Raw genomic sequence first — 12069 nt, forward strand, 5'->3', positions numbered from 1 at the left:
AGCCTATTCAGCATAAGGGAATTTCCCTTTAAAAAAGGGATAACTTGATGGTGCTAGTATCTCTGGGAAATGAATGGGACATATTGAGCAGCCCATTTTGCATGGAAGGTACCCATTTGCTCAGTAGCAGAGGGGGCCCTCTTGGTAGTTCGACTTCTTCAGAATTTTCAGGGGGCGGCTTGAGAGAAGGCATTCTCTGGCAGCCCCTAAGTTGCAGGCTTCCCTTCCCACAGAGATATGTCTGGCACCTTCATTATACAGTTTCCATTGTAGGCTGATGGTGCAACTCTTTATCCTGGCCTTTAACACTTCAGTTAAATATTTTTAGGAAGTACCTTACTCTTGTGACCGCAATTTGTTTTAAACTTTTAATATCATGGTAGCAGTTGTGCTATTCTGATTGTTCCATCAATCCAAGCATTTTTGTTTGCATCCTTTGTTAAAGAAGAATGCAGGGCACAGATGGCTAATAGAGTAATGTCTGTACTCTTCTGCGGTTCCCCAAAGAAAGGAGAGGTGTGTGGTGGCGGCAGGTGACTCCCTACGGAGGGGAACAGAGGCAGCAGCGTGCGAGGGGATTGATTCGTTTCAGTTTTGTTTACACAGAGTATAATGCACAGAGTATTGGAAACAAGCAAGAAGAACTTGAGCTCATGATGCAGGATTGCAAATGTGACTTAACAGGCATTATTGAAATCTGGTGGGATGAGACTCATGACTGGAATGTAGAAATTGAGAGGGCAACCTGTTCAAAAGGAAAAGATCAAACAGGGAGGGGAGAGGAGTAGCATTATAAGTAAAGGATGTGTACACTTGCAAAGAGGTCCATGACTTGGAGCGTGGAAGGCAGATTGAGAGCATCTGGGTGAAAATTGTAGGACAGGAAAACAACAGTGACCTTACCGAGGACTTGGATGATGTCTTCCTAGAGCCAAACATTTGAAAAGGTGAGATACAGTTGTCATGGGAGACTTCAACTACAGTACCCCAATATCTGTTGGAACTCAAACTCTGCCAATGATGTGAGGTCATACAAATTCCTCCATTGCCTCAATTTCATTTCCCAGAAGGTGGAAGAAGCAACAAGGGGGTCATCTCTCTTGGACCTGGTACTCACCAACAGGGAGGAACTGATCAATAAAGTGAAAGTTTAGGCAGCGGGTTTAAATAGTATGTAGAAATTACTAATACGTTGACTGATTTTCTCTGCAGTTGTAATTTGTATCAATACTTAATATTGTTTATTAAAGAAATGTGGACCTTTGAGGGTGGGAATTTGAAATATTATTAGCATCAGAACAAGATAAGGGTTTAATCGGTAAGGCCTATAATTATTAAATCGGATAAGAAGACTGGTATATTTATATAAAAAAGCTAAAAATATTCAACAAGAATTAACAGAAGGAATGGAAATGGATTATAACTACAGATTTCAAGGAAAATGCCTATGAAGTCCAATGTCAGTGCAGGTATATTCTCAAAAAAAATGCTGGAGCTGTGATGTGAACTAAGCAGATTTCCTTCATGTTTTTTGCAGTTGCCCAGTAATCCAAATTTATTGGCATGCTATTATAAATATTAGAAATGACTGGTTATTTATTGTTAAAATGACTGGTTATTTATTGTTAAAATGACTGGTTATTTATTGTTAAATTACTCTAAAATATTATTATTTGAAAGGTACAGTACATGGCATTGATTTGCAAAATGTTTTAAATTGACTAGCTGTGGCATTGCAAAAGGTACCCTGGAAAAAGTACAATGCCATCAGTAACAGACTGGGTTGAAACTATCTGGAATATAGTAAAAATTGTTTTCTTACGTGAACAGCCTTAGGAAGTCCAATAGAAAAAGTTGCAAATCTGCAATCCCACTAGGTGGCACTCATGATGTTTCTCCAAAATGGGTTCGATGCTGTGGGAAATTTCAGGTGACCCAATGTCTAGACACCCTGACTGAATTCCACAAACAGAATTTCAGGAATGGGAGTAACCAGAAGTTTAGCTCAATGAAACCCCTCCCCCCCTGAATATTGTGGTTTTCTCTTCAAGTAATCAAGCAGAAGGTTCTAGGGGAGGGGAGCCAATGGTGGACTAGAGCTGGGAAGAGCCAGATTAAAAAAACCCCTCGATCATGAACTAGACTAGGTGCCCTTGAGGTAGGTAGTCACTATCTCTCAGCCTCACACAGTTGGTGCAAGGATAAAATGGGAATGGTCAAGAACCATGTATGTTCATTGGAAGAATAATGGGACATGAATGCAGAAAAATAAATAAAGCCTGTTGCTATGTGTGAGAGAGAAATGCCCGCAATTTATCAAATCCACATGGGTTGGAAATAGAAGCACAATCGGTCCAGGAAAGGATTGTCCTCACGTGTTGAGAAAACGTTTTTGGCTGGCAGAATTGTGCCGCTAGCTTCATTGCTTCTGGCAAGTATGCAACCAGCTACTGTCATTTTCCTCATTTTTCTTTTTCCTGCTTTTATTGTGGAAAGCAAATGTTGCCCTCCATATGTTTTTTGACTCCAGCAAGTCCATGCTGGCTGGGGCTGCTGGGAGTTGCAGTCGAAAACATCTAGAGGACACCAGCTTGGCAAAGGCTGAGCTGCAGTGTACTGTACCTAGAAATTCCCACTGTTCATCGGAGGGCAGTGGATAGGAAGCAGTGGCAGAGTATAACCCTCAGCTGAACTCTGTCCATCAAAATAGCAGAGTATGGTAAGCACAAGACTGTTCTTTTTCTTCCCCAATTATCCTCAACTGTAAGTGAAATTAGAAGGATGGAATCTCTTTCTTTCTCTCACTCACTGATGAGGAACAGAGCAAAAGATCTGCCTGTGAGCAGCACTAAAAAATGTATCAGCCTCTGTCTGAAAGCAAACATGAGCTGCACACATGTTGGTTTTCCTACAGATTGGCAAGAAATTTGAATTCATAAATCGGTCAAATTCTGGCTCAAGGATTTGTCTCTTGACAGCTTGTGGGTTGGGCTGTGCAGAAATTCTTCCTTTACTTGCATTCTTCAGACTGGCTGCAATGTTTATAGGCAGAGGCAATCCTTACAACATCCTAATTGGTTCCATATTTATTACATGCCCGCCTTATATAAACCTAGCAGGAGGACTCCTGAGAGCTCCAGGCTGCTGAGAAAGGCTGGCTGCTTGTGCAGATCGCCTAACAAGGTGGGTACACTTACCTCTTGCACAGGATCATAGCTCACCGCAAAAAAAGTGTGGGATGGGGAGTTTATGTGCACATAAATGTTTTAGTTTTATTAATTAAGGCTATACTAGTGATGTTAATGATGATGATGATGATGATGATAATTTTCCTGTTACCTGCACAAGTCCTAAGGCAGATGTAGGCCAAGTTGCAGTTGGAGCTGCCACAGCAGAGCATCCTCCTGCTGCCTTTCCCTCTATTTTTCACCTCTTTGTTTTCACCTTTCTGTCCACCTATCCTCTGGTTACGTTTTCTGTCCGCTTCCTTTTCTCTTCCTCAGCTTCCCTCAGCTCCATTCTCTTGTTCCCTTCGTTTCCCTCCATTTTATCTTTTCAATACTCTCCTCCCTCTCTAGCCTCTTCCCCTCTTCCCACCCTTCTCCACACCTCTCACTTTCCCCACTTCTTCCCGGGATATATGCCCTTACATGAATGCATGTCAAGCTCTAGGGTTGTTTGAAATGCAGAAACATGAGACTCAGCTCATGTGTTTCTCTTGGTTTGCAGAAATGCCAGAAGGTTCAGCCAGCTGCCTATAGCACAGAGCAGAACAGAGACCGATTGTAAAGGGCAACAACATGACCCAGTGGCTAAAAGCTGAGGTAGAGAGATGTAATGTTGCAATTTCCCACCCATTGGGATAAATAACTTTCCTATTTCGTAAACCACTTTGAGGTTTTTTTGGTTTTTTTTTACAACCAAGCTGTTTTAATAAATTTTATGAAACGAATTATGAAATAAATGCATCTGTCTCAGCCACTCTTTAGGAAACCTTTTTGTATAGATAGGAGTGTAATAGGCTGATCATAACTGAGGACCTTCAAAAGAATATTCAAACTAAGTGTATGTTGATTCCTATGGGAAAGAGATAACTGGGCCCCACTGCAGCATACATAGAAGCTGATTTTCTCCACTGATTCTTTAAGCAGTCCTTTAACCTGGCAACAGGACATCAGTGTGGGGTGGGACACTGTCTCTTTCCCTTCCAAGAATGCAAAAGAAAATGCTTTGTTCTCTCTTCCCCATAATGGGGCAGGAGAGCAGGAAACTGTCTGTGTATGAGAGAGAATATGCTGTGTTCCTACATGTAAGTGTGTATGAATGAGTGCATGTTTTTGACTGCCTGTTGTGTAAGAATGTCTGCATGCTCTGTGCCTGCATATATCTACATAAACTTTGTTTTCCACTTTTTATTATAAACTAATCCCAAAGCTGGGTACCAGACTAATAAAACATGATTAAATTGTAATTTAAATAACTATAAAGCAGGCAAGAGCAAATGCACAGGCCAAATAATACCTATTAGTACCGGTAGCTTAAATGTCATTCTCCCCACCCCAGAATTTCATGACATATTTTTATGGTGGTGTACACACCAGAGAGGGGGCAGCGATGTTGTCATCCAGTGCACATTATCTGATTTGTCCCCATGTCTGCAAAACCCCAAAGTATTCAGTTAAGCTGTCATCTGCGTTTTTGTCTCCACTGTGTACCTCAGATTAACTGCAGTTTACATTTTAAAACCAAATAGGAACTACTTTGAGGGAAAGCACATCAAACAGCAGTATTTCTCAACTAGTTACAGGATGTATATGGATTGTGGCTAATGTCATGCGTACTCTGCTTTAAACACCAATGGTGGCTGCGCAGTAGAGCTGGAACAAATGGTAATGCTTTCACAGCCACAGATTCAATCTGGGGTAGTGAATAGGCCTTCAGTTGTTGCTGAAAGCTTACAAGAGTGTAGTACTGGGTAACCACAGGAGCATAGGAAGTTGCCTTACATTGAGTCAATACTCATTGGTCAATCTAGCTCAGTATTGTCTGCAGCAGAGGTGGAGAACCTTTTCTGGCCAGAGGGGGTTGGATCTTAATCTCCCCACACCTGTCAGGTCCAATTTGACAAGTAGTTGATGCTTGAAGTCTTGTACTTTGAAAGCCCTTTGCAAGCAGCCCCATGCTGTTCCTTAAACTTCTGAACATTGGAGGTTTAAAAAGCAGCTGTTGTTTACAAAGGGCTTTCAAACAGCCCCCTGCTCTTTGAACATCTGGTTTTTGGAAAGCTTTCCAAGCAGCCCCGTGTCCCTGCATCTCTCTGTACTACTTACCTGCCCATGTCTGTGAGGGAGGTGTGTGCAGGTGAGCCACACTCATTTTGAGCACACCTACCACTGGCATGGGGTGGATAGCTGACAATGTGTGACTCAGGTTAGAAAAGGTTGGCCGCCCCTTTTTTAGAGCCTTGTAGGCCATGTTGTGAGGGTGCCCTGAAAAGTGTGTAAAAAATATTGTCAATAAATAAATAATAACACCCCCCCTATTCATCTGTCAAATGTGTCCATGCTGCTACATGTGCTTCTAAGGGTGTGTTTCTCTGTTTTTCCTCTCATGCAGACTGAATTCCTGTTGAGGAAAACCTCTCCATCTTCGACCTGCTAAAGATCCAGAAAAGTTGCCCATTTCCCCCTCTCCAAACAGCTAAAGATGAATAAAATTATTGTTTATGAAGAGGAAAACTTTGAGGGGTCCAGGAAAGAATTCACTTGCAGTGTTCCTGACCTACGTACTGTAGACTTTGGGGATTGCATTTCCTCCCTTAAGGTGATTGGACAACCTTGGCTGGTCTTCCGTGATCCCAACTATAAAGGTGTGGGTTTTGCATATGAAGAAGGTGAACATAAGCACATCCAGTTAAGTAATAATATTTCTTCTATCGAACTAGTCACTGAGGACTTGGAAGATCCTCAGATCACACTTTTTGAGCACCCTAACTATGAAGGGATAAGCAAAGTGATAAAAGAAGAAACCAACCTAAGTTATGGGTATTTCAATGAGAAGGCATCTTCCCATATTGTCCAGAGGGGTGCCTGGCTCCTCTATGAACATCCAAAGAGAGGTGGTTGGTACTATATAGCTCGAGAAGGAGGGAAGCTTGGTAACTATGGCACATTGCATTTCCATGATAGGTGTTCCCATGTGTATCCCCTTAAAAGTGGCCGGCCTGTTATCACTAGCAGGATCTTATGGGATCGCAGGAACTTGGAGAGTGAGAGGGATGTGATGATTGATGAGATAAATTGTATCAACACCACAGAAACAGAGCAGACATTCACCACCACCAGCAGTCGAACCTATGAAATATTCACAAGCCACAGCTTCAAATTAGCAGCCCCTAACTGCCAAATAAATGAGAGTTTCAATTTAAGCATAGATCCCAGCACCAACCTGACAGTAGAAAAAGGAAAGATTGACTCAGTTACTACTGTAAACCAAGTCGAGGTGACCATGCCAGCCAAGGTCCCCCCAAAATCGGAATTGAACATCCAGGTGATCATGAAGGTAGTCACGGCCTCTGTTCCTGTAGAGCTGATCATCACCATTAATGGTAAATCAAGGACGGAAAATGGGCAGTATCGTAGTGTGTCAGGACGCAACATCACCACCAAATACACCATGAAATCAGTGAAAAATTAAGCAGAGGACCAGTAATCATCAAAAGCAAAATGACCATGCCAGGCAACAACCCACTTTCATTTTGAACTGAACAGCTGTAGCTGCATTTCTTCTTCCATGGAAAGATAAGTACTTGGCATCTGGAACAAGGAAAACTTCTTAAATAATATTTTGTTGCATGTTCCTTGATCTGCTATTACTGCAGACATTAAAGACACTATACCAGATGAAATTCCTGAAAGTAGCAAGACTCCGATGCTGGTTTCAAGGGACTGATGAAGTGCAAATTGATAACAGGAGGACTGTGTAATTCACATAAAAATATATAGCAAAGAAATCTGGAATCCACAGTCAGTACAATGAACTAGAAAATAGTCTCACTTCAATGACAAAAGACATCCGACAGAGAATCCAACAGAAAGTAGCTGTTAGGACACAGATTGGTAATAAACAGCTTGCAGGCTCAGTTAAGCCTCCACAGCAACTCTGTATGGTCTGCAGTTCTACTTACGCTTCTTAAATCCTATCTGATTTTTAAAATGATTTCTAGGGTGAATGGTTGCAGATATGCACCTTCAATGCTACATTTAAGCACTCTGGAGAACATACTTCTGCCAATTTTGCATCATTATATTTTTGCATCATGTATTAGGCTCCAGCTGCTGTTTGGATGCTTTTCTGCTTATTAAACCAGACTGGTGAATATCTCAATACAACTATACGTATATGATTATACTCTTAGGAAGGGGGTGACAGGGCTGCATGATGAAGAACGGTGTGTGTGTGTGTGACATGGGGTCCTCCAGGTGTTATTGAATACCCACACCTATCAGCCCCAGCCAGGTTCAGCAATGATCAGGATGGGTGAGAGTTGTAGTCCGGCAATGTTTAGATGGCTACAGCTTCCATATCCCTCATCAAGAGGTTATGAGATAATTATATGACTCACAGTGCAGTCCTAAACTCAGTCCTAAACTCCCACTGAGTTTAATGAGGCTTCCTGCCATTTAATTATGTTAAGGGTTACAGCCTCACACTTCTACATCTAATTCAAACTAGTCCACTTTGCTCATTCCAGTATTCAGATGGACAATAACTTTATATTCTACCCAAGTTTCTTAAAGCTAGATTCTGCCTGCCAATATATACCATGTACTATAATGATCTTTTAGATCCTCCCCTCAAAATACAATTTGTTTCTGTAACATCATTTAAGTTAAATGGATCTTATTAGTAAACGAGACAGTATGCCTGATATTTGCATGAATGCCATGTTAGATGCAAGAGCAGAGTATAGTATCTAAGATATTACAGCTTTGTTTTTTATGTAGCACAGAGCATAATAGAAAAATGAGAAAGCAGAGTTCCATCAATTCATTTCACCCTGTCCTTTGGCTGAGATAATATTAATTGCAATCTTCTTACTGTATAACAGTGTATTATTTCAGCAAAATAAGGATTGACGATGGATCTCCTGTGGCCCCTGAGGTTGTAAATTAGACATGGACAATTTTGGGGTGTTTTTAAATATGTAGGTTAGTCTATACCAGGCACCCCCAAACTGCGGCCCTCCAGATGTTTTGGCTGACAACTCCCATGATCCCTAGCTAGCAGGACCAATGGCCAGGGAAGATGGGAATTGTAGTCCAAAACATCTGGAGGGCCAAAGTTTGGGGATGCCTGGTATATACAAACATCACATTCTCTAATAATTGTACTATATGATTAGGATGATTAGGACCTCATACATCATTATTACACACACACACACACACACACACACAGAGAGAGAGAGAGAGAGAGAGAGAGAGAGAGAGAGAGAGAGAGATTATTTGTCAAAACATTCAGTTTACATAGAGCATAAAATATACCTATTTTTAATGTATCAATAAACGTTGCCCTAAAAACAACAACCATGTAGCAAACAATGTATGATGTTCTACACAAACATAATCCACTCACACACATGTATAGGCCAGGGGCCATCAAAAAATGAGTGAGTGAGGGTGGTTGTGACAACAAATACAGAAGGCCAAAGCATTGCTAAGAGAGTGGTGGAGAAAGACCAAGATGGAGGCTGCAAACTGGTTCCTCAGTGGCAGAGAGATCTGGACAGTACATAGCTGCCAAGTTTTCCCTTTTCTCGCGAGGAAGCCTATTCAGCATAAGGGAAAATCCCTTTAAAAAAGGGATAACTTGGCAGCTATGGGACAGTATTGCAGGACAGGTGGCATCTGCAAGCAAGAAACATTAAAGTGAATTGCAGTTCAGAAATAAAGTCCTTTATTTACTGATTATATATATGTGGCCAGTGAAATATAACAACTTGGTGTGGGTGTTTCTACACACAAATCAACTTCCAACTTCTCAGGAAAAATTAGATGAACTAATAGGGAGTGATTTGGAAAGGTGCCAAAAGACAGCTCACAGTCCATGATCCTTTTTTATTTTATTCCTATTGAGATTATATCTCATTCCACAATTAGATGTTTCCATACAGTACAGAGTACAACAGCAACCTGGTGGGGGAGTCTAATAAAATCAGAAGGAAAGCCATAGATTTTTAAAGCTCCAGAGCCAAAAGCTGGAGTCACTCTGTTAAGAACTCGGAAGGCATCTTCTGCTGAAGCTCATTAGTCTATTTCAGGCATCCCCCTCCAGATGTTTTGGACTACAATTCCCATATTCCCCGACCACTGGTCCTGTTAGCGAGGGATCATGGGAGTTGTAGGCCAAAACATCTGGAGGTCCGCAGTTTGGGGATGCCTGGTCTATTTGATACTATTCTGCACAGTAATGCATGGATTTATCCTTCTGCAATTTCCTCCAGACATTGCTGGACAGTTCCCATCCTCCTTGATCATTGCTAACACAAGCTGAGACAAGGCTGTAGTCCAACAACATCTCAAGGGCATTGGGTATTGTAGAACTTAGGTGACTATCCCCTAAATTGAATGAGCCATGATTGGCTTTGCAGATGTATTTCTCAAGCAGCTGAATTCTAACCACATTTAACCAGAACTAATGCCACAGGTTTCAAGATTCCCTTTACATACATGGTAGCTAGCTGGTGGCATCCTCAAGTGGTAATTCTGCAGGGGGAATGTCACTAGAGCTCTGGACCCTCCCCAAAGGGATCACCAATGCCAGGGACTGACAGGCTAGTGAACATAGGAAGCTGCCTTATACAGACCACTGATCTATCTAACTTAGTATATAAACAGAAATCCATTACCAGCTGAAATTAGACAGGTGCCTAGCATCTTGATGTTTAGATAGCTACTGATGTCTTTTCCTGAAGTGTAACACAATCATTTTATGGGATATTAAATGTACAATTGTAGAAATTGTTTATTTTTGTTAGAGTCTTATTTTATCTTATTGTATGCTGCTTTGATAGCTTCAGTGATAAGGTTAATAAATCTGAAAATTTAAATTTAAAAAAATCCACACTGATGGATAGCAGCTCTCCAGGATTTGGTCTCTCCTAGCGCTGTGGGTTAAACCACAGAGTCTAGGGCTTGCTGATCAGAAGGTCGGTGGTTCGAATCCCTGCAACGGGGTGAGCTCCCGTTGCTCGGTCCCAGCTCCTGCCCACCTAGCAGTTCGAAAGCACATCAAAGTGCAAGTAGATAAATAGGGACTGCTCCGGCGGGAAGGTAAACGGCGTTTCCGTGCGCTGTTCTGGTTTGCCAGAAGCAGCTTTGTCATGCTGGCCACAGGACCCGGAAGCTGTCTGCGGACAAACGCCAGCTCCCTCGGCCTATAGAGCAAGATGAGCGCCGCAACCCCAGAGTCGGACACGACTGGACCTGATGGACAGGGGCCCCTTTAACTTTACCTTTAGTTTACATAGAGATCCTGGGGGTTGAATTTCAGACTTTCTGTATGCAAAACATATGCTATACCACTGAGTTGAGGTCCTCCTACCGTACTAATAAATTAATTGAAAACTGCCTTTTTAGTGAAGCAGGTTTGAGGGCACATGATGCAACCACCAATAAGTTTGGGTCTGACTAATGCCTGGATGCTGGGAATCCATAGTACTTTCTTCCACAATGGCTGAAGAATGCTGGGATATAAAATGTACTAAAGGGGCTTGCAAATCAATGTTTATTGTACAGTAGGATTGGCGCTTGCCTATCCCCATGCCCCCATCATTTCATCTGATTTCTGGAGAGAAACTGGTAAAAATTAATCTCAGGGTTGTGGGTCCGAGCCCCAGACGGATATTCCCACATTGCAGTGGATTGGACTAGATCAGGCATAGGCAAACTCGTCCCTCCAGATGTTTTGGCACTACAACTCCCATCATCCCTGACCACTGGTCCTGTTAGCTAGGAATGATGGGAGTTGTAGTCCCAAAACATATGGAGGGTCGAGTTTGTCTATGTCTGGACTAGATGATCCTTGTGCCCTCCCCCCAACTCTACATTCTAAGCGGGAACTGTCGTCCACATCTTGTTTGCGATTTGTGAACGAGCTGTTTACAGTATGGTGACCCTATGTGGAAGCACCCTACGGAAGAAAGGCGGGATATAAAACGTACTTTGTCACGTAAAACCCAAGGGCGGGAGGGGACCCGTCATTAACAGGAAACCCCAGTTGGAGTCTGGTGGAGCTGAAGCGGCGGGTAAGTGCTCGGAATATCAGAAACTCTGTGAGGCTCTCAGCAGTCTGGCAGCGAGGGAGAGCGCGGGAGGCAGAGACAAGCAGGGGGACACAAGGAGAGGGTGCATGTCTGAATTTGAACAAGAGTCAGTCCCACAGTCCCAGGGAGCGAGAGCAGCCAGCTGCCGCCCGTGCCGCCTCTGGCTCTCGGGGGCGGCGCCAGCACAGGCGGCGCGAGATCCGCCCCAATTCTCCTGCTGCGGTTGAACCCTCCGCTTTGTGTGTCCCTGCCGACGCTCCGTAGCAGGGCGGATGTTGTGAGGAGCCGCTGCCGGGGCTGGGCGAGCCAGGCGTGGGGTGGCGGCGGTGAGTCAAAGCGGCGGCGGCGGCGGAAAGAGAGGCAGGCAGGAACGGAGGGTCTGTCCGGGGCTCCGGGGGTCGGGCAGCCCCTGGCCGGGGTTGGCGCGAAGGCTGAGGAGGGGCGCCTGCAAGAGGCCTGGCTCGGCGGCCGCGACTAGGCCCGGGTCAGCCGCTTGGGCAGAGTGCCGCGGCGCCGAACTGCCCCGCTCCTCTAGGTCCTGAGAAGAGCTCCAGGCTGCCTCGGCGGCTCCGCTCGGGGCTCAGGGAAGGCGCTCCTCGCAGCCTCCAGCCACGCGGAGAAGCTCTCGGCGGTCAGCCCCGCAGAGTGGCCGCCGCCGCGCCGGTCCTTGGCCGGGTCTCGCTGCCCTTGGCGTGGGTTCGTCGGGAGGCCTTTTCCAGGCAGGGAGCGGCTGCCGCCAGGTG

The 12069-nt window shown here is 44.0% G+C and overlaps 2 protein-coding genes across 5 annotated transcripts in view; both read left to right on the plus strand.

Annotated features, from left to right (window-relative positions):
• Window positions 1–38: 38 nt before the first annotated feature.
• LOC118080552 (epidermal differentiation-specific protein) lies at window positions 39–8588 on the plus strand. Of its 2 annotated transcripts, none has more exons than XM_035105955.2 (2): window positions 39–3824; window positions 5617–8588. In XM_035105955.2, the coding sequence occupies exon 2, from the start codon at window positions 5707–5709 to the stop codon at window positions 6694–6696; it is 990 nt and encodes a 329-aa protein (XP_034961846.1). In that variant the 5' UTR covers window positions 39–3824; window positions 5617–5706; the 3' UTR covers window positions 6697–8588. The 2 variants fall into 2 exon arrangements, with proteins under 2 accessions (XP_034961846.1, XP_034961845.1); XM_035105954.2 differs by having other exon boundaries at window positions 39–3183.
• Window positions 8589–11289: 2701 nt separating this feature from the next.
• The window catches only part of RNF123 (ring finger protein 123), an 86883-nt gene continuing 86103 nt past the window's right edge, over window positions 11290–12069 (plus strand). Inside the window, exon 1 of one of the 3 annotated variants that reach the window (XM_060271565.1) lies at window positions 11290–11308. The gene's annotated coding sequence lies outside the window, so the exon portion shown is untranslated. The other 2 variants (XM_035105941.2, XM_035105944.2) reach the window with 2 other exon arrangements.

This window comes from Zootoca vivipara, chromosome 2, assembly GCF_963506605.1.
Source record: "Zootoca vivipara chromosome 2, rZooViv1.1, whole genome shotgun sequence".
Taxonomy (NCBI): Eukaryota; Metazoa; Chordata; class Lepidosauria; order Squamata; family Lacertidae; genus Zootoca; species Zootoca vivipara.

What these genes read in the sequence shown, in the direction of transcription:
- LOC118080552 (XM_035105955.2), top strand. Translation starts at nt 5,707, where the DNA reads ATGAATAAAATTATTGTTTATGAAGAGGAAAACTTTGAGGGGTCCAGG.